The 22,752-nt window shown below is 46.9% G+C and overlaps 1 protein-coding gene across 5 annotated transcripts in view; it reads right to left on the bottom strand.

The window, feature by feature from the left end:
* Window positions 1–22,752, bottom strand: part of slc37a1 (solute carrier family 37 member 1) — a 51,793-nt gene that overhangs the window by 17,591 nt on the left and 11,450 nt on the right. For all 5 annotated transcript variants that reach the window (XM_034109994.2, XM_034109998.2, XM_034109997.2 and 2 more), the window contains exons 4-9: window positions 19,966–20,092; window positions 19,624–19,702; window positions 18,902–19,037; window positions 16,127–16,203; window positions 12,020–12,186; window positions 6,757–6,809 (exon numbers count right to left, since the gene is read on the bottom strand). In XM_034109994.2, coding sequence (XP_033965885.1) covers window positions 6,757–6,809; window positions 12,020–12,186; window positions 16,127–16,203; window positions 18,902–19,037; window positions 19,624–19,702; window positions 19,966–20,092 — 639 coding nt within the window. The remainder of the gene's footprint in view (window positions 1–6,756; window positions 6,810–12,019; window positions 12,187–16,126; window positions 16,204–18,901; window positions 19,038–19,623; window positions 19,703–19,965; window positions 20,093–22,752) is intronic.

Here is a 22,752-nt window from a genome sequence, read left to right as displayed (position 1 = left end):
TCTGGTCTTAAACATGTGTGTTATTTGACTTGATCTCGCTTGATCGTTAGCAGCAGCCGCTCGGCTAACGTCTTGCGTATACTGTTAGCTTCTTTATTTTACCCAGCTAGGTGAAGGCAGTGCTCTCGCTCCCGCTCCCTCTACCGGTAATGCGGATGTAGCTACATCCCTTTTTCTGTTCGGCGAGTAGTAGCACCGCTCTACTCTTCCCGTTAAGCAGGTAGCCGGTGAAGGCTGTGTTCCCGCACCCGCTCCCGGTTACACTGCATCTGGCGTTCGACTCTAACTTAACCAGTGAAGGCAGTTCTCGCCCCCACTCCTGGTAGACGCCAAACGGCCTCGTTTTTTCCGTTAAGCAGGTAGCCGGTGAAGGCTGTGTTCCCGCACCCGCTCCCGGTTACACTGCATCTGGCATTCGTCTCTAACTCAACCAGTGAAGGCAGTTCTCGCCCCCGCTCCTGGTAGACGCCAAACCGCCTTGTTTTTTCTGTTAAGCAGGTAGCTGGTGAAGGCTGTGTTCCCGCACCCGCTCCCGGTTACGCTGCATCTGGCATTCGTCTCTAACTCGACCAGTGAAGGCAGTGTTCTCGCCCCCGCTCCTGGTAGACGCGGAACTGCCTTGTTTCTCCGTTAAGCAGGTAGCCGGTGAAGGCTGTGTTCCCGCACCCGCTCCCGGTTACACTGCATCTGGCATTCGTCTCTAACTCAACCAGTGAAGGCAGTTCTCGCCCCCGCTCCTGGTAGACGCCAAACTGCCTTGTTTTTCTGTTAAGCAGGTAGCTGGTGAAGGCTGTGTTCCCGCACCCGCTCCCGGTTACACTGCATCTGGCATTCGTCTCTAACTCAACCAGTGAAGGCAGTTCTCGCCCCCGCTCCTGGTAGACGCCAAACTGCCTTGTTTTTCTGTTAAGCAGGTAGTTGGTGAAGGCTGTGTTCCCGCACCCGCTCCCGGTTACGCTGCATCTGGCATTCGTCTCTAACTCAACCAGTGAAGGCAGTGTTCTCGCCCCCGCTCCTGGTAGACGCTAAACTGCCTTGTTTATTCCGTTAAGCAGGTAGCTGGTGAAGGCTGTGTTCCCACACCCGCTCCCGGTTACGCTGCATCTGGCATTCGTCTTAATTTAACCAGTGAAGGCAGTGTTCTCGCCGCCGCTCCTGGTGGACGCTAAACTGCCTGGTTCCGTTAAGCAGGTAGCTGGTGAAGGCTGTGTTCCCGCACCCGCTCCCGCTGCATCTGGCACTCGCCTCTAGCTCAGCCAGTGAAAGCAGTGTTTTCGCCCCCGCTCTTGGTAAACTGCCATATTTACTAATCCAGCTAGGTGAAGGCAGTGATCTCGCTTCCGCTCCCTCTGCCGTAACGTGGGTGTAATTACATCCCTCTTCTGTTCGGCGAGTAGCAGCAACGCTCTACTCTTTCCATTAAGCAGGTAGCTGGTGAAGGCTGTGTTCCCGCACCCGCTCCCGGCTACGCTGCATCTGGCTACCTACAGAATGGTTCATTCATGTAGCGCCTTTAGGGTTTCTCTTGAGCCCGAGGACGGCCACGACCGCTGCCCCTCCTGCCTCGGCCGCTTCTGGCGGTCAGTGGGGACGAAATTCGAGCATCTGAGGGAGGTTCTCACGGTAAACGCCTGCATGAGCTGTAGCTGCATGCCTCGGGTGCTCAGAGTGGCTCGAATCACTGAGGTGGAACGTCTGGCAGCAGCCAACAGACACCTCTCCTTGTCACGTACTCCTCCAGATCAATTCGGCCGTTCCCGGCGACTTGAGGGAGCGATGGCGTGTGCTCCCCCCAATAGAAGGACTAGAAATAGGCTGTCCTCTAAAAGTGGATCGGCTAGCTGCCGATCGGTTGGCGCCCCTCCTTCGGTTGGCGCCTCTCCTTCGGCTGACGCACCTCCTCCGGTTGACGGAGAGTCCTCCGTCGCGTACCAGTCGAGCCAGGGGAGCTGTTTAGATCAGCTGCCCTGGAGGCACTGGAGTGTGCCGCCCAAGCTAGGCAGACCAGGCAGCAGCACTCGGGTCCTCGCAGACCTGTGCCCACTCCCAGCAGGCCCAGGGGCCGCTCTAGCAGCCGCACTCAGCCGCTGGATTACAGGGGTGGTCTGCAGAGGTCTTAGCGGCCCACTCAACCGCCTCCCAATGACTTTCGTGCCCCATGTCGCCCGCCTTCCAGGCGGCCTCGTGCCCCAGAGCCTTACCGGAACCCCCCAAGAGGCTCCAGGGTCCGGGGGGCTGGGCTTTGAAATCCCGGGGGTGGTCGGCGGCTGCTTTCCCAGCAGCAGCTCAGTTCTGGGCAGTCTGTACTTCCGTCCCTTGGGTGGTTTTCACCTTAACCCAGGGGTACGGACCGCAGCTCCGGCCCCTAGCCTTCGGCTGGGTCTAATTGACAGTCGTCAGCGATCCGGCAGGGGCCCTACCTCTGGGCCAAGAGTTGTCCGTCCTTTTGTCCAAGGACGCAATCAACCCAGTAAGACCCTCTGCTTAGCCAGGGGGTTCTACTCGGCATACTTTCTCGTGAGCAAGAAAGTCGGCGGATTTCGCCCGATCTTGGACCTCAGAGGAATCAACAGATTCCTGAAGGTGCTGCCATTCTATATGCTGACTACTGCATACGCACAGGTGGAGTGGTTCCCAACCGAGGGATGCCTACTTCCACGTGGGCCGGGCAAGAGGGTGCCTTATATTCAGTTCCTCCGGCCCTTGGGCAGACTGGCAGCTGCCTCGGCCGCTGGGCCCTTAGGCCCGCTGTCGTTGTGCCCCATGCAGATGTGGCTGAACAGCCTTCACTTGGACGCCAAGTGGCACAGGCACAGTGAAGTCAGGGTGTCGCAGCATTGCTCCACTCTCCGTCATGCTGGAGGGGCAGGGCCTATCTCTGGTAGGCGTGCCCATGGGCGCCATCCCATCCCGCCAGGAGACCATCACCATAGGTGCATGTCTCTCAGGGTGGGGTGCAGTGCGGCAGGGCAGGACCGTTCAGGGTCAGTGGTCTGCCCAGCAGAGTGCGTGCCGGGTCAACGTGCTAGAGCTTCGGGCCGGGCAGCTTGCACTCACGCACTTTCTACCCCAACTGGGGGGCAAGAATGTGCGTGTTCCTTGGGGACAGCATGTACATTGTTGCTTAGACAACAGTCCCTTCTAGATAGTGGACGTTCTCACTCCACTCTGAATTTATGTGGCCGCGATTCTGCCCAACATGTTCGGGTCGACGGCGCCACGGCGGGGTGCCACAGGTCGGTGTCCCTCTTTATGAGAGGGGCTTTACGGCAGCGTCCCCCTTGCACCCCGAGGGCTCCGGCTTGGGACCTGCCCTTGCTGCCGGATGCCCTATCACCTCCTCCCTTCGAGCCCCTGGCCCAGGTGGGGCTTAGGTGGCTGCCCACAAAGGCAGCATTTCTGCTTGCCATAGCCTCAGGGAAGTGAGTCGGGGAGTTGCATGTCCTCTCCATAAACAATACATGCCCGAGGTGAGACTCTCAAGCGTTGCCCTTTGGGCAAATGTGGCATTCCCGCCCGGGGTCCTTCCACAAACTCACTTCAATCAGCCTGCCCAGCTGGCACGCTTTGACATTCAGGAGTACGGCACATCGAAGTTGCTGTGCCCGGGGGGTGCCCAAAGGGCGTATATCAAGGCTACTGCCTGTATACGGCAGGAGGAGCAACTCTTGAGTTTGCCCTGGCGGCACTAAAGGAGGTTAGGCCCTCTAACCAGTGGCTGCCCCACTGGGTTGTCGATACCATCTCACAGGCTTACGGGGCCAGTGGCCGCCCCCTGCCACGAGGCTGAGATGCCACTCTACAAGGAGCATCTCAACATATTGGGCTGCCCTGAGAGGGGTGCACCTGGAGACCATCTGCGCCGCGGCGTCGTGGGCGTCTTCTGGCACATTCTCCAGTTGTCATCAGGTCAATGTCGCCACTCCCCATTCTTGGGCGTGGTCCTTTTGCCGAGCTCCGCTGCTTCCAGTGGTGAGCAAGGGCTTGGATTCTTCATGACATTGTTGGTATAGGTCATCCAGTGCTAAAGCACCGCCTCTGGCGGTCAGTAGGGACGAAATAGAACGATAGTTACGGCTGTAACTACGGTTCTATGAGTCCCGGATGACCGCCAGAGTTCCCTGTCACTCAGAATTCTTGTGTGCTCCCGAGAAGATTCGGGGAACAGATCCTCTGACAATACCGGCTGATATAGCCGGTGTCACGGGTAACTTTGTTGTTATTGGTACTCGAGCTGCGCATGCGCGCGATGGACATATCCAGTGCTAAAGTCATCCGGGACTCATAGAACCGTAGTTACAGCCGTAACTATCGTTTTTCTCCCTGCAGGAGAGGGGAGCGTGCTTTGAGATTAACTGCTAGGCTGCAGCGGGGAGAAGAGGGGGACAAAAAGAGATCTCCGTCCTCCGTGTTTTATTCTTATAGAAGTAAGAAGAGAAGTAATGGGTCAGAAACCCTCCTTTTTACGCAGCGGTCCAGACATAGACATCATAGCTACGGCGACACATATTCAGTTGCCAGTTACTTTTGGCATTAGGGCAGGGATATCTTTCAAGGTTTGACATAATGAATTGTGCTACTTTTAAAGCAAGCAACGATGTTTTCAAATCTGTAATCAAAAAGCTCCTCAAAAACACTATAGAAGCAGTTCCTGCCGTTGCTACGTTAGTTCAAACAGTAACAACGGACTACTTTTCTTAGCGGATGCATGTCAATTTAAATCAATACATAAAACTATTTTTTAAATCAATAAAATATTTTTATAAATCCATAAAAGCATTTCAATTATTATTGGGAGTCATGTCGTTACTTTGTTGAGAATGTGGCCATGTGTAATAAGCGGGATAATGTCCACATTGCACATTGCATAGTGTGCCTTCATGCCGATCTAGATCCCTCCGCAAAAACAAAACAAAAATTCATGCCGTAGATTGAAGCCTTGCCGTGGATTGAAGCCCTGTTCGCGGGGACGCGCAAAGGTGACGTCATCGCCTGTTTTGAGCGTTCGCCGTTTTCAAAGCTTTTATCTCTCTTTTGAATGATATATCAGATTAAACAGCAAACGGCTGAATAAATAACTTTCTCGTGAGCACGATATACTTTCTTATGGTTAGACCACGAACTGCCCGATTACCGCCATATTATTAGTTTTATGAAGATGTCTGGTCGCCAGGGCGTGTGTGTGTGCGTGTGCGTGCGTGCGTACGTGCGCGTATGTGTTTTCAGAAGATATTAGGATAGTGTTGTTCGTGCCGGTGCACTCCGACAGGACTAAGCACTACATGGAGATTAAGATTAAACAAACTTCTGTCACTTGGGAATACACGATGGATTTGGCCAGATGTGTGTAAATTACTGTTCATGGTCATTTGAAAACAAATGCCGGTGTCGGTGTCGGACACACACAGTGAGCAAAGCAAAGCAAGTTACTTCCAAAATGTAATATATTACATATTAATTATTACTCTCTTTTGAAAGTAATAAGTTACATTACAATATTACTGTCTCTGAAATGTAATGAGTTACACTACTTTAGTTACTTTTTAGTTACTTTCACCAAAATCACCGCAAAAGAATGGCTAGTTATTTTAAATGCTATAATGTAGTTTAGTGCAGCTCATTATACATCCAGTGAAGGGCGATGTGGTTTAGCATAACAACTGTGTAGGCCCTTAAGGCTACTAACAACTTGTATTACACGGCTTGGTCGGGGTTCGAGTTCTAAACTGAGCTCTATGGGTTCTTAGCCCGAAGGTCCCCGCCGACGGGGACCCTGATTTTTTTTATACACACTCACACAAATATTTTTAATATTTTTTTAAGAATATTTTTTTTTATTTAAATATTTAAAAAAAAAAATTTTTTAATGGAATGAATACCTATAGTGATTATTCAATGTAATACAATGATTTTTATAGTCTGGTATCTGAAAAAGGTTAAATGGCACTGATGGAACCAAATGTGCCCAAAGCTTATTCCGCCTGGACTTTATTTTCATAAACCTCTCTAAAAAGGTCAAATGTCACTTGTTTTGCCTCAATCTTGATACAGGGTACTTATTATATGTTATAATTTGGATTCCTAAAGCTTTTAGGCTACTAACCCATCATTCAAGGTTGGTCTTCACTATAAGTAATGGGTTTTCTTTAGGCGGAGACAGGAATTTACATTTTTTTGCTATGTTCCATCTGAATTTACTCTGACACAGAAACATCTATATTGATTCTGACACTTCTACATCCAACTCACAGATGTAACCTTGCTTTGATAACAACAATTATTCATATAAACCTTTTAGAAGTGAAGTTACAGTCATTTGTTCTGGGAATGTCATTTTCGAGCCTGAAACCTGAAAAACAGGCTCGGGGTTTAACAGGTTAAAACTAACGCACGCACGCACGATTCCACAGTAATGGAACACACTGAGGCACAGGTACAGATTACTGTTACACATGCTGTATTGTCAAAGTAAGTGTCAGTTTCTCAATATACTTTCTTTTTTGATGTTATAAAAGTTGTTCAATTCTAAAAAAATGGCAACATACTTTTTTTCTTTGAACATCCGTTTTGCCCTTATTGTGTTTATGTATGCTCCATTTATTCAGCAAAGTAAATTATATATGAATAATATATAATAATAAACTGGATTCTGATCCTGATTCTATTATTTGAGTTGTTACAAGAATTCACAGCCTGAATACAACGAAAGAAGGCAATCCAAAGTGTCCAATTAGCAAAGAAAGAAGCTCTACTCACACGCTTGCCTGGAGACGTATTTTGAGCATACATGCTTTTCAGGTCATTTGGATCTGAAGAGGGGAAACATGGCATAAAGAGGCTTTCAGGTCATTTGGATCTGAAGAGGGGAAACATGGCATAAAGAGGTTTTTCAGGTCATTTGGATCTGAAGAGGGGAAACATGGCATAAAGAGGCTTTCAGGTCATTTGGATCTGAAGAGGGGAAACATGGCATAAAGATGCTTTTCAGGTCATTTGGATCTGAAGAGGGAAACATAGCATAAAGAGGCTTTTCAGGTCATTTGGATCTGAAGAAGGAAACATGGCATAAAGATGCTTTTCAGGTCATTTGGATCTGAAGAGGGAAACATGGCATAAAGACGCTTTTCAGGTCATTTGAATCTGAAGAGGGAAACATGGCATAAAGAGGCTTTTCAGGTCATTTGGATCTGAAGAGGGGAAACATGGCATAAAGACGCTTTTCAGGTCATTTGGATCTGAAGAGGGGAAACATGGCATAAAGACGCTTTTCAGGTCATTTGGAACTGAAGAGGGAAACATGGCATAAAGAGGCTTTTCAGGTCATTTGGATCTGAAGAGGCGAAACATGGCATAAAGACGCTTTTCAGGTCATTTGGACCTGAAGAGGGAAACATGGCATAAAGAGGCTTTTCAGGTCATTTGGATCTGAAGAGGGAAACATGGCATAAAGAGGCTTTTCAGGTCATTAGGATCTGAAGAGGGGAAACATGTCATAAAGAGGCTTTTTAGGTCATTAGGATCTGAAGAGGGGAAACATGGCATAAAGATGCTTTTCAGGTCATTTGGATCTGAAGAGGGAAACATGGCATAAATAGGCTTTTCAGGTCATTTGGATCTGAAGAGGGGAAACATGGCATAAAGAGGCTTTTCAGGTCATTAGGATCTGAAGAGGGAAACATGGCATAAAGAGGCTTTTCAGGTCATTTGGATCTGAAGAGGGAAACATGGCATAAAGAGGCTTTTCAGGTCATTGGGATCTGAAGAGGGGAAACATGTCATAAAGATGCTTTTCAGGTCATTGGGATCTGAAGAGGGGAAACATGGCATAAAGACGCTTTCAGGTCATTTGGATCTGAAGAGGGGAAACATGGCATAAAGATGCTTTTCAGGTCATTTGGATCTGAAGAGGGAAACATGGCATAAAGAGGCTTTTCAGGTCATTAGGATCTGAAGAGGGGAAACATGGCATAAAGATGCTTTTCAGGTCATTTGGATCTGAAGAGGGGAAACATGGCATAAAGAGGCTTTTCAGGTCATTTGGATCTGAAGAGGGGAAACATGGCATAAAGAGGCTTTCAGGTCATTAGGATCTGAAGAGGGGAAACATGGCATAAAGATACTTTTCAGGTCATTTGGATCTGAAGAGGGGAAACATGGCATAAAGAGGCTTTTCAGGTCATTTGGATCTGAAGAGGGGAAACATGGCATAAAGAGGCTTTTCAGGTCATTAAGATCTGAAGAGGGGAAACATGGCATAAAGAGGCTTTTCAGGTCATTAGGATCTGAAGAGGGGAAACATGGCATAAAGAGGCTTTTCAGGTCATTGGATCTGAAGAGGGGAAACATGGCATAAAGAGGCTTTTCAGGTCATTAGGATCTGAAGAGGGGAAACATGGCATAAAGATGCTTTTCAGGTCATTTGGATCTGAAGAGGGGAAACATGGCATAAAGAGGCTTTCAGGTCATTTGGATCTGAATAGGGGAAACATGGCATAAAGAGGCTTTTCAGGTCATTGGATCTGAAGAGGGGAAACATGGCATAAAGAGGCTTTTCAGGTCATTAGGATCTGAAGAGGGGAAACATGGCATAAAGAGGCTTTTCAGGTCATTAGGATCTGAAGAGGGGAAACATGGCATAAAGAGGCTTTTCAGGTCATTAGGATCTGAAGAGGGGAAACATGGCATAAAGAGGCTTTTCAGGTCATTGGATCTGAAGAGGGGAAACATGGAATAAAGAGGCTTTTCAGGTCATTAGGATCTGAAGAGGGGAAACATGCCATAAAGAGGCTTTTCAGGTCATTAGGATCTGAAGAGGGGAAACATGGCATAAAGACGCTTTTCAGGTCATTGGATCTGAAGAGGGGAAACATGGAATAAAGAGGCTTTTCAGGTCATTAGGATCTGAAGAGGGGAAACATGCCATAAAGATGCTTTTCAGGTCATTTGGATCTGAAGAGGGGAAACATGGCATAAAGACGCTTTTCAGGTCATTGGATCTGAAGAGGGAAACATGGCATAAAGAGGCTTTTCAGGTCATTAGGATCTGAAGAGGGGAAACATGGCATAAAGACGCTTTTCAGGTCATTTGGATCTGAAGAGGGGAAACATGGCATAAAGGCGCTTTTCAGGTCATTGGATCTGAAGAGGGAAACATGGCATAAAGAGGCTTTTCAGGTCATTAGGATCTGAAGAGGGGAAACACGGCATAAAAGACGCTTTTCAGGTCATTGGATCTGAAGAGGGGAAACATGGCATAAAGAGGCTTTTCAGGTCATTAAGATCTGAAGAGGGAAACATGGCATAAAGAGGCTTTTCAGGTCATTAGGATCTGAAGAGGGGAAACATGGCATAAAGAGGCTTTTCAGGTCATTGGATCTGAAGAGGGGAAACATGGCATAAAGAGGCTTTTCAGGTCATTAGGATCTGAAGAGGGGAAACATGGCATAAAGATGCTTTTCAGGTCATTTGGATCTGAAGAGGGGAAACATGGCATAAAGATACTTTTCAGGTCATTAGGATCTGAAGAGGGGAAACATGGCATAAAGAGGCTTTTCAGGTCATTAGGATCTGAAGAGGGGAAACATGGCATAAAGAGGCTTTTCAGGTCATTGGATCTGAAGAGGGGAAACATGGCATAAAGATACTTTTCAGGTCATTTGGATCTGAAGAGGGGAAACATGGCATAAAGACGCTTTTCAGGTCATTTGGATCTGAAGAGGGGAAACATGGCATAAAGAGGCTTTCAGGTCATTAGGATCTGAAGAGGGGAAACATGGCATAAAGATACTTTTCAGGTCATTTGGATCTGAAGAGGGGAAACATGGCATAAAGATGCTTTTCAGGTCATTTGGATCTGAAGAGGGGAAACATGGCATAAAGACGCTTTTCAGGTCATTTGGATCTGAAGAGGGGAAACATGGCATAAAGAGGCTTTCAGGTCATTAGGATCTGAAGAGGGGAAACATGGCATAAAGATACTTTTCAGGTCATTTGGATCTGAAGAGGGGAAACATGGCATAAAGAGGCTTTCAGGTCATTTGGATCTGAAGAGGGGAAACATGGCATAAAGAGGCTTTTCAGGTCATTGGATCTGAAGAGGGGAAACATGGCATAAAGAGGCTTTTCAGGTCATTAGGATCTGAAGAGGGGAAACATGGCATAAAGAGGCTTTTCAGGTCATTAGGATCTGAAGAGGGGAAACATGGCATAAAGAGGCTTTTCAGGTCATTAGGATCTGAAGAGGGGAAACATGGCATAAAGAGGCTTTTCAGGTCATTAGGATCTGAAGAGGGGAAACATGGCATAAAGAGGCTTTTCAGGTCATTAGGATCTGAAGAGGGGAAACATGGCATAAAGACGCTTTTCAGGTCATTTGGATCTGAAGAGGGGAAACATGGCATAAAGACGCTTTTCAGGTCATTGGATCTGAAGAGGGAAACATGGCATAAAGACGCTTTTCAGGTCATTGGATCTGAAGAGGGGAAACATGGCATAAAGAGGCTTTTCAGGTCATTAGGATCTGAAGAGGGAAACATGGCATAAAGAGGCTTTTCAGGTCATTAGGATCTGAAGAGGGGAAACATGGCATAAAGACGCTTTTCAGGTCATTTGGATCTGAAGAGGGGAAACATGGCATAAAGAGGCTTTTCAGGTCATTAGGATCTGAAGAGGGGAAACATGGCATAAAGATGCTTTTCAGGTCATTTGGATCTGAAGAGGGGAAACATGGCATAAAGACGCTTTTCAGGTCATTGGATCTGAAGAGGGAAACATGGCATAAAGAGGCTTTTCAGGTCATTAGGATCTGAAGAGGGGAAACATGGCATAAAGACGCTTTTCAGGTCATTTGGATCTGAAGAGGGGAAACATGGCATAAAGACGCTTTTCAGGTCATTGGATCTGAAGAGGGAAACATGGCATAAAGAGGCTTTTCAGGTCATTAGGATCTGAAGAGGGGAAACACGGCATAAAGACGCTTTTCAGGTCATTGGATCTGAAGAGGGGAAACATGGCATAAAGAGGCTTTTCAGGTCATTAAGATCTGAAGAGGGAAACATGGCATAAAGAGGCTTTTCAGGTCATTAGGATCTGAAGAGGGGAAACATGGCATAAAGAGGCTTTTCAGGTCATTGGATCTGAAGAGGGGAAACATGGCATAAAGAGGCTTTTCAGGTCATTAGGATCTGAAGAGGGGAAACATGGCATAAAGATGCTTTTCAGGTCATTTGGATCTGAAGAGGGGAAACATGGCATAAAGAGGCTTTTTAGGTCATTAGGATCTGAAGAGGGGAAACATGGCATAAAGATGATTTTCAGGTCATTAGGATCTGAAGAGGGGAAACATGGCATAAAGAGGCTGTTCAGGTCATTAGGATCTGAAGAGGGGAAACATGGCATAAAGATGCTTTTCAGGTCATTAGGATCTGAAGAGGGGAAACATGGCATAAAGAGGCTTTTCAGGTCATTAGGATCTGAAGAGGGGAAACATGGCATAAAGATGCTTTTCAGGTCATTTGGATCTGAAGAGGGGAAACATGGCATAAAGAGGCTTTTCAGGTCATTAGGATCTGAAGAGGGGAAACATGGCATAAAGATGCTTTTCAGGTCATTAGGATCTGAAGAGGGGAAACATGGCATAAAGAGGCTTTTCAGGTCATTAGGATCTGAAGAGGGGAAACATGGCATAAAGATGCTTTTCAGGTCATTTGGATCTGAAGAGGGGAAACATGGCATAAAGAGGCTTTTCAGGTCATTAGGATCTGAAGAGGGGAAACATGGCATAAAGAGGCTTTCCATACACAGGTGAAGTCACGTCGTGCTCACAGCCCATTCTGTTCTTCAGTGAGCCAGCAAGCTGCAGAAACAGCTGCAGAAAGCAACTAGGTAACTCCTCCCACAGCGAGTTACACCAACTTCTTTATGTGTTACAACATGTGCAAAGTGCATACACGAGGAACAACTCATTACGGCCACACACAAACCATTCATATCGTAGCCCTGGAGGGGGGGCTGCACTCACGCTCAATGAGGAAGAAGAAGCAGACAACGCCCATGACTGCGATGATGATCCCCGGGACGATGAAGGACATGCCCCAGTTGGAGGAGACCCAGTAGCCGGCAATCAGAGAGCCCAGGATGTTTCCGACTGAGGTGTGAGAGTTCCACAGCCCCATGACGAGTCCCCGCCTGACACACACACACACACACACACACACACACACACACACACACACACACACACACACACACACACACACACACACACACACACACACACACACACACACACACACACACACACACACACACACACACACACACACACACACACACACACACACACACACACACACACACACACACACACACACAGGTGCTGCTTTATGTTCTGGTGTTGCATGCAGTAGCCACTATCTGAATCATTATAGTTGAAATAGAGAAATGCTTTACACCAGGGGTGTCCAAACTACGGCCTGGGGGCCAAATGCGGCCCACGGACCATTTTGAATCAGCCCTCAGCAAATGAAGTATAATGGAACATGGACAAGTGGTCTTATTAACACAGTAGTATTCATGTGTTAATAAGACCACTTTTCAAATAAATTCAGTCAATTAAAGTTGGACACATTTTTCTAACAAGATAAGATAAGAAAAAAGCCTAATGACTTATTTACATAACAAGCTTGAAATACACCCTTCCTATTTCTCCTTATTATGAGGCTTCTGTTTTAAGGGATGAGCTGCCAACACTCATAATTGACATACATTTGATTATTTTGCTAACATAAACTGAACTTATGAGGCAATAAACCTCTAGTTAGTGGCCCAGTCCTTCGTATATTTTTCTGTATGTGGCCCTCGGTTAAAAGAGTTTGGACACCCCTGATTGTGTCAGGGGTGTCCAAACTGACACCCCTGTCTGCACTCGTTTAATTAGATTCATCATGTCCTCTATAGCACATAAGTTGTTTCATTATTGAAAACAAAGGCAAATGTCTTGGGGTAAAACAGGAGTACTAATTTATCTCCGTGAGTGGACCAGAGTAGAGGCACAATTGCCCCTTTACCACCAAAGCAGTTCCAGGGTCAGTTCGGAGCTAGTGCCCGATTAAGCACCGGTTCTTCCTGTTTCCAACGCAGCGGCCCCGTTCTTATCTGGCCCCACTCGACTGCCCGTCAAGAACCACAAACCAAATACGTCACGCTTATGTCTGAGGCGGGCCAGGAGTGCTGAGCAAAGTGACTAGACCACACACTTACAAAAACACACTTCTCTAAAGCCAGTCAACACTAACCAGGCATAGTGTGATGCCGTTTGTTTTTACCCTACTTTAACGACCATCCGTTCTCTGATATTTCCCGTTTTGAAGACCAGCACACTGCCTCATACGATTTCCTGTTGTTTTTTATTAGAGCAGCTGTCGGGTGGAATCAGTCCATGTACAGGCTACACAAGTTAAATCATAAAGACAAATACACAGTTTAGGTGTTAGACTGCAGCCTGCCATCTTGTAGATAAAACAATACAGTGAATACATTCCAGCTGATCCTGCCGTGAGGTAACGGTAGACTAAACGGTAGACTAAACGGTAGACTACTAAACGGTAGACTACTAAACGGTAGACTAAACGGTAGACTACTAAACGGTAGACTAAACGGTAGACTACTAAACGGTAGACTACTAAACGGTAGACTACTAAACGGTAGACTAAACGGTAGACTACTAAACGGTAGACTACTAAACGGTAGACTAAACGGTAGACTACTAAACGGTAGACTAAACTCCAGTGGACGAGCAGTGGTCGGTAAATGCCGCTGAACCACATTAATAAACAATGAACCACGGCACTCTTGGAGAAAAGTGTAAGGGTTGAGAATGAGTTCTTTAATTTAATCTGGCTTCGTAAGATTTAAAAGCAACACGATCATCAACGCAGTCCCCCATTGTTGTTGTTGTGAGCGGCGTTGGGGAGAAAATCAGCGACGTAAACGGTGATGTCATGACGACGCAGCAGCAGTCGGGCTCTGAGCGAAGTAACGCGTTACTGTAATAATATTACTTTGTCGGTAACGGAGTAGTGTAACGCGCTACTTTTATAATTCAGTAATCACACTACAGTTACTAACATTGCTCCGACACGCGTTACTTCGTTACTTACTCAAATCAGTCATAATCAAACCTCAACAAACACCTGCAAAGAACACATGCTAAGGTGAAGCTAACGCACATAGCTGTTGTTTATTTATATCTCACACGTTCTTCTTCTCTGTTTTCCGGTTGTTGCCTGTTTTGAATGACAAATACACACTACCGCCGCCTGCTGGTAAGGAGAGTTATTGCCACTCACGCATGCGCAGTTCGTACGTGCTCGGCTGAAGTCTTTGCGGTGTGCTCCAGTCTGGCTCCAGTGCAACACATGGCCAACACGCAGGAGAACACGCTGACGCAACAGCGTGAGCAGAGATAGACTGTGCAAAATATACAGATAGCAGGAGACAGAGGACAGCCAAGGTCAGATAGCAGGAGACAGAGGACAGCCACGGTCAGATAGCAGGAGACAGAGGACAGCCACGGTCAGATAGCAGGAGACAGAGGACAGCCATGGTCAGATAGCAGGAGACAGAGGACAGCCACGGTCAGATAGCAGGAGACAGAGGACAGCCACGGTCAGATAGCAGGAGACAGAGGACAGCCACGGTCAGATAGCAGGAGACAGAGGACAGCCACGGTCAGATAGCAGGAGACAGAGGACAGCCACGGTCAGATAGCAGGAGACAGAGGACAGCCACGGTCAGATAGCAGGAGACAGAGGACAGCCACGGTCAGATAGCAGGAGACAGAGGACAGCCACGGTCAGATAGCAGGAGACAAAGGACAGCCACGGTCAGATAGCAGGAGACAGAGGACAGCCACGGTCAGATAGCAGGAGACAGAGGACAGCCACGGTCAGATAGCAGGAGACAGAGGACAGCCACGGTCAGATAGGAAAACATTCAGGAGCTATCTGGATCAGTCTTATGCGACAATGGAAACTGAACTAAAGAGAACATTTAAAACTTTAGCAGTCTGCGTGATCTGCCTGCAGGGAGGGTCGGGCCGGCCCTGCGACTAAAGTAACGAGTAAAGTAACAAATAAAGTAACGAATTACTTTATGTAGAGAGTAACGAAGTAGTGTAATATATATATATTTTTTTTTAAAGTAATATGTAATATGTAATATATTACTTTTTTTTAGTAACACCCCATCTCTGCTTGTAACATGCTAACTAACCTACTACCCTCATACCTTCACACTCATTGCTCTGCTTGTGCTTTTGTCATCACATGTCTTGCTGTTTTCTCTGCTTGATTATTTATTTTAGGCAAGGCAAGGCAGAGCAAGCAGCAGGGATTTAACAATAGTCAGAGTTGCAGCGGACCTGCAGGTTTCTGGGAGTTTGTTCCAGATGTTTGGAGCATAATAACTGAATAACTTCTCCATGTTTAGTTCTGACAGAAAGCAGACCAGTCCCTGAAGACCTGAGAGTTCTGGATGGTTCATCATTTAGCAGGAGGTCACACATGTATTTCTTCCCTGAACCATTCAGGGCTTTAGGTGTACTGAAATGTGGCAATAAATAAAACACATGATTATTATTGGTGACTGACTTATCAGGTCTTCTAACAAAGCAGCAGCAGGGCAGGTTCACTGGTAAATGTGTCTTTGATCACTCAACAACAGATTCAACACAAGATATGTCCACGTATGTAGTCTGTGCTCAGTGTCCCCGTTGAGAGCAGTGTTGGTCATTGTTTGATCTAATATTTTACATACAATGTTTTAACTGGCTACATGAAAAGTAACTACATCACTGGTTCATGTATACAGTGGATGCAATCATAAACCAACTAATTGGTAATTTCTCCTTTCGAGGTGGAGCATGTCTGTATGACACCAGCTGCTGATGTTATTGTAGTGATATAACACTGTCAAATATCAAATTAAAGCCATTATATACTTAGAATAAACCAACCTTACATACTGTCATGGAAATCACACAACACCACTAACTGTTCATGAAACACTGTACTTCCAACCAGAAGCCACATCCAAATCCATAATGAACGTGAGGGTTTGACCTTACCTTCCTTTTCCAAACCAGTTGCTGATGCAAGTTACGACACTGGGCCAGCCGGTGGTCTGGACTAAGCCATTGGCCACCTGAAATCACAAGAGGATGAATCGACATATTGGTTTAACAGTGAGATACACACCCTGTATTATTGCTCTGTTGATGCATGGGTAAATGCACCTGGGACTATGCACGTGTACTGTCTATGTGTGCGTTCCCTTTTTTGTGTGAATATTCATCTGTGATTCTCTAGGAATTTGGAGTTGCAGGAAAGTTTATGAATTCTCTCCTGTGGGCGGCTGTGGTTGTCCTCCAATCAGAAGATTGGTGGTTCGATCATCTGCAGTCTACATGTTGATGTTTCCTTGTCCATTATACTCAACATCAAATTGCTCTCGATGGCCAACAGTGTGTCGACGAATGTCATATTCCTTGGGCAGGGGCACCTTGTGTGGCCTCTGCCTGTGTATGAATGTGCGTGAATGCTGACTTTTATGTAAAAGCACTTTGAGGGGTTACAAAGACTGGGAAAGATATTCAAACAGGCAGGCCAGTAACCATTTGGTAAGACACCCTAGAGTCTAGATGGTCCTTGTGAAAGAGACTTTATCCTAACAGTTTCTATCATGAACCAACAGACATCTCTCCTGCAGAGCGCTGACGAGGGTTTCCCCTGTAGCGATGCAGCTGGGGTTCCCTGTGTGTGTGTTCCCTGTGTGTGTGTTCCCTGTGTGTGTGTTCCCTGTGTGTGTGTTCCCTGTGTGTTCACTGTGTGTGTGTTCCCTGTGTGTTCCTGTGTGTGTGTGTGTGTGTGGTGTGTGTGTGTGTGTGTGTGGGTGTGTGTGTGTGTGTGTGTGTGTGTGTGTGTGTGTGTGTGTGTGTGTGTGTGTTCCCTGTGTGTGTGTTCCCTGTGTGTGTGTTCCCTGTGTGTTCCCTGTGTGTTCCCTGTGTGTGTGTGTTCCCTGTGTGTTCCCTGTGTGTGTGTGTGTGTGTGTGTGTGTGTGGTGTGTGTGTGTGTGTGTGTGTGTGTGTGTGTGTTTCCTGTGTGTGTTCCCTGTGTGTGTGTTCCCCTGTGTGTTCCTGTGTGTGTGTGTTCCCTGTGTGTTGGTGGTGTTCCCTGTGGTGTGTGTTCCTGTGGTGTGTGTTCCCTGTGTGTTCCCTGTGTGTGTGTGTTCCCTGTGTGTTCCCCTGTGGTGTGTTCCCTGTGTGTGTGTTCCCTGTTGTTCCTGTGTGTGTCCCTGTGTGTGTGTGTTCCTGTGTGTGTGTCCCTGTGTGGGTGTGGTTTCCCTGTGTGTGTGTTCCTGTGTGTGTTCCCCTGTGTGTGTTCCCTGTGTGTTCCCTGTGTGTGTGTTCCCTGTGTGTTCCCTGTGTGTGTGTTCCCTGTGTGTGTGTTCCCTGTGTGTTCCCTGTGTGTGTTCCCTGTGTGTTCCATGTGTGTTCCCTGTGTGTGTGTTCCCTGTGTGTTCCCTGTGTGTTCCCTGTGTGTTCCCTGTGTGTGTTCCCTGTGTGTGTTCCCTGTGTGTGTGTTCCTGTGTGTTTCCCTGTGTGTGTGTGTGTGTTGTGTGTGTGTGTGTGTGTGTGTGGTGTGTGTGTGTGTGTGTGTTCCCTGTGTGTGTGGTGTGTGTGTGTGTGTGTGTGTGTGTGTGTGTGTGTGTGTTCCCTGTGTGTGTTCCCTGTGTGTGTGTTCCCTGTGTGTTCCCTGTGTGTGTTCCCTGTGTGTTCCCTGTGTGTGTTCCCTGTGTGTGTTCCCTGTGTGTTCCCTGTGTGTTCCCTGTGTGTGTTCCCTGTGTGTTCCCTGTGTGTGTTCCCTGTGTGTGTGTTCCCTGTGTGTTCCCTGTGTGTGTTCCCTGCGTGTTCCCTGTGTGTTTCCCTGTGTGTTCCCTGTGTGTTCCCTGTGTGTTCCCTGTGTGTTCCCTGTGTGTGTTCCCTGTGTGTGTGTTCCCTGTGTGTGTGTTCCCTGTGTGTTCCCTGTGTGTGTGTTCCCTGTGTGTTCCCTGTGTGTTCTCTGTGTGTTCCCTGTGTGTTCCCTGTGTGTGTGTTCCTGTGTGTGTGTTCCCTGTGTGTGTGTTCCCTGTGTGTTCCCTGTGTGTGTGTTCCCTGTGTGTTCTCTGTGTGTTCCCTGTGTGTGTTCCCTGTGTGTGTGTTCCCTGTGTGTTCCCTGTGTGTGTGTTCCCTGTGTGTTCCCTGTGTGTTCCCTGTGTGTTCTCTGTGTGTTCCCTGTGTGTGTGTTCCCTGTGTGTGTGTTCCCTGTGTGTTCCCTGTGTGTGTGTTCCCTGTGTGTTCCCTGTGTGTTCCCTGTGTGTGTTCCCTGTGTGTGTTCCCTGTGTGTGTTCCCTGTGTGTGTGTTCCCTGTGTGTGTGTTCCCTGTGTGTTCCCTGTGTGTGTGTTCCCTGTGTGTTCCCTGTGTGTTCTCTGTGTGTTCCCCTGTGTGTTCCCTGTGTGTTCCCTGTGTGTGTGTTCCCTGTGTGTGTGTTCCCTGTGTGTGTGTTCCCTGTGTGTTCCCTGTGTGTTCCCTGTGTGTGTTCCCTGTGTGTGTGTTCCCCTGTGTGTTCCCTGTGTGTGTGTTCCCTGTGTGTGTGTTCCCTGTGTGTTCCCTGTGTGTTCCCTGTGTGTGTTCCCTGTGTGTGTGTTCCCTGTGTGTTCCCTGTGTGTGTGTTCCCTGTGTGTTCCCTGTGTGTGTGTTCCCTGTGTGTTCCCTGTGTGTGTGTTCCCTGTGTGTTCCCTGTGTGTTCCCTGTGTGCCTCTGTGGGCTCGAGTGCAGCTTCACGACTCACTGATGCAACTCACCTGCACAAACACATAGAAGCCCATGTTGTGGATGTTGTAGACGTAACCCAGTCCAAACAGGCAGGTGAACAGGCCGCTACTCAGCATGCCCACGGTCAGGTACAGGCGGATAGGCAGGCGCTCACCGATGATGCCGCTGCATGGGTGCACAGTGGTGACATCATGTGAGGCCCAACTTCTAACTCATCAATAATGTTGGTAAGTGTCTCCCTACATGAAGCTTTGTTTCACAACCTTCTGTATGTTCAGTCAGAGCACTGCACAGCCTCACAGCACTCAGATCCAAAGCAAATGATGCAAAAATTGATAAATTCAAACTGTTGATTGGGTTTTATTTTTGTATACAGTGGATATCATCTTACCCCTGGAAAAACATGTCATGCGTATCTGGAAGTGCTGGAAAGATGTGCGAGCAGGAAGAGGAGCAGTCTATGTCTTCAGAATGTGGTCATGCTGGATGGACTGCGTGTACACATAACTCAAACATATGCATGCATTCACATTATTTTCATTATGTGGCCAGAAACAGATTGTATGTTCAGTGTTTGAGGTGTAAATGTGAGTTGTTTGTATTTATTTAGATATATAAAAGGGTTGAATGCCCTTCCCTAATAACACATGTATCTGGTTAACGGATTTCACTGATTGTCAACAGCTTTATGTTTTGATTATTTATGTCCAGTTATTGTATTAATTGAATTTGGTTCTTCTTGCTTTCCTACCTGAGGTACATTCCCACAGCATAGGCACAGAGGAAGGAGTAGTCCATGGCTCCCAGCAGCTGTCTGTAGTTCTTTTTGTCTGAGAACAAAACACATATAAGATTTCTTTCTATTTACACAAACATGTATGCTTAAGGGTAAGTATACTCTTTTTAACACACACACACACACACACACACACACACACACACACACACACACACACACACACACACACACACACACACACACCACACACACACACACACACACACACACACACACACACACACACACACACACACACACACACACACACACACACACACACACACAGAAGTGAGGAGTGAAGCATATACAGACCGAAAGGCTTCCAGCTGCAGTCCATGTCTGCGTGGATGGGGGGCTGCGGGGGGGGCTGCGGGCTGCCGCTGCTGGAGGCTAAGGTGGCGATCTCACTGACAGAGGAGCAGTTCTTATGGAGCTCGCTCTGTCAAAGACAATGAGAGCAGCTTCAGTGAACAGACCTGTGTTTACTATCCATACCAGTTAGACTTCAAACATGAGTCCTTGCTATAGAGGCTCTTCTTCCCAGTGGTGGAAAGTAACTAATTACTTTCACACTAAAGTACTATTTAGACATATTTGTACTTAAGTATTTACATTTAGTGCTACTTGTTAGAGCCACAATGAAGTCAACGTTATTATTTTGCTTCATAGTTTGATAAATGAATTAATGATGGAAAAGGATTTATATCGCCATGGTGAATATGTTCTGATGAAATGATTGTTTATTTTAAATCGTAAATAGGATCTGTTTCCTTGTACCTTCCGGTGTGTATTTAAGTGAGGTAATTGAGGACGGCCGCGGTGCTCTGAGACCTCATGAGACGGGGAGCGGAACCGTTTTTCGACCGCACATTTTAAACAGAGATTAGTGTTGCAAATTGGACTGCAAAGTATAGTTTACATAAGAAAGTATAGGTTTAGATTTGTTATTTTGAGACTATTTAAGTCAATACTTTTTTGTTAATAAATTACATTTTTTGACTGAAAACCTTCGGCTGCTTATTGCTCTGGATTGCGTGTCGTCAACCCGCTCTGTAGTGGCAAGAGGAAACCACTACATCAAGTCGAACAACTCCGTAAGGAAGAGACACACACCGTTTGGATCACCGGAGAAGAGGGACACGCCGGAGCGGACAGACCGGGCCGGTCGTGAGTAAATAAAGGGAATAAATGCGTATAGGCATTGAATGGAATGTCGTCGTGTTAAAGTCTAAGAGGAGATCATAACGGCGATGCACACTTTGGAGGAGGATTGTAATCACCTGTGGATCGTCTGTGAAAAGAATGTGATTCAATTTGTTTGTGCAACAAAGGAAGCCAGTAGGCGAGCTCCGTGAGACTCATTAAAGGAGCGCAACGTCTTTCACGCACGGCCTAAAAACAAACAAATAAATAATGTCGGACGATCCCAGGACTTCTGCTGACGCAGAAACATTGTTAAAATCACTCAAAGCCTCCCGCAGTGGGAAATTAGGAGCATGCACCAGGACAATGAACGAAATGAACGAAATGAAGGCCTTGCTTGGGAGGATGGGAATGTGGAACATGTGAATGAAGCTTTGGAAATGTTCAAACAAAATATAAGTGACGTGTGCAGTATTCATGGATCCGTACAGCAGCTTTTATCAGAGGAGGAGAGAGAGGAGGATCATGTGGACTGGTTTGAGCCAAAAATGACACATTTTGAATATTGTATGAAAGATGTGGATGTGTGCAAAAGAGAAAGAATTGCACAATCAAAGATTCATCCCCATGACTGCACCTCTAATGTTTCACACAAGTCCAGGAGCTCAAACACCTCTTCAGTCTCCTCAGCATGTAGAAGAGCGTCTGCTGAAAGGCTGCTTGCTAGCTAGAGCAGCTAAAGGCCAAACATGCACTGCTATTACAACAAGCAACACTACAAGCTGAACTGGAACAAATGGAACTGGAACAAATGGAACTGGACACAGAAATTGCAGCTAAAATAAAGGTTCTGCAAAGCATTGACGTGGAGGAAAAAATGGATGATCAAATTCAAGATGGAATGAATGCTTATCTGGAGGAAAGCAAAGAAAGAAGCACAGACACTTTGGATCCTGAAACCTCAGCCATGGAGCCCATGCCATTGGGTGCAGTGCCTAAAACACCACTTCAGAGGACTGTCACTAATCTTCGCAGCCCTCAGCAACCCACAACACCGTTTAGACCTTTCAAAATGCCCACAATGCATAGCTCCACCCAACGCAATGAAACCCATGATAACCTGGACACTGTTATACAGAGACAGAGAGATATTGCTGACCTCATCATTATGCAGCAGAAACTTACCTTGTTGCCAACAATGGAGATAAAAGTGTTTGATGGTGATCCACTTGAATATCAGTCCTTTATGCGAGCTTTCGAACACCTTATCGGGGATAAACAGCTAGCAGTCATGACAGGCTCTACTTTCTCGACCAGTGCACTTCCGGCCAGCCCAAAGATCTCGTTCGCAGCTGCCTGCATATGGATACCCAAAGAGGTTACACAGAAGCCAAACAGCTGTTAAAGGAGCACTTTGGGGACGAGATCAAAGTAACCAGCGCCTATTTGGAAAAGGCAATGAACTGGACATCAATTAGACCGGATGACGGCAAAGCGCTTCAGGCATATGCAATGTATTTAAGAGGATGCTGCAATGCTATGCAAGATGTAAAGTACATGGATGAACTAGATATTCCTTCTAATATAAGATCAATAATATCTAAACTCCCTTACAAACTGCGAGAAACATGGCGGACAGTGGCTTAGGATATATTACAGAGAACAAAGGAGAGAGCTAGATTTCGTGACCTTGTGGAGCTTATGGAAAAACAAGCTAAAATACTCCTGGACCCATTGTTTGGGGATACACAGGATCGCCACATCTCTAGCCCAAGGATGGCCACTAGGAGCCAACCCATGAGCCACAGAAACACCTAAAAGTAGAGGCAGCAGCTTCGCAACCATCATCGCAGCAGCATGTGACCAGGAGAGCAGCGCTGCACCGTCAAACACAGAGCAGCGCGGCACCTTCAAACAGCCACAAGGGGGCAGTCCTGCCTCTTTTTGCTACTTTTG

Source organism: Pseudochaenichthys georgianus, chromosome 21 (genome assembly GCF_902827115.2).
Source record: "Pseudochaenichthys georgianus chromosome 21, fPseGeo1.2, whole genome shotgun sequence".
NCBI lineage: Eukaryota > Metazoa > Chordata > Actinopteri > Perciformes > Channichthyidae > Pseudochaenichthys > Pseudochaenichthys georgianus.
The sequence above is the reverse complement of the archived record's forward strand: the minus strand, read 5'-3'. Positions and strand labels throughout refer to the sequence as shown.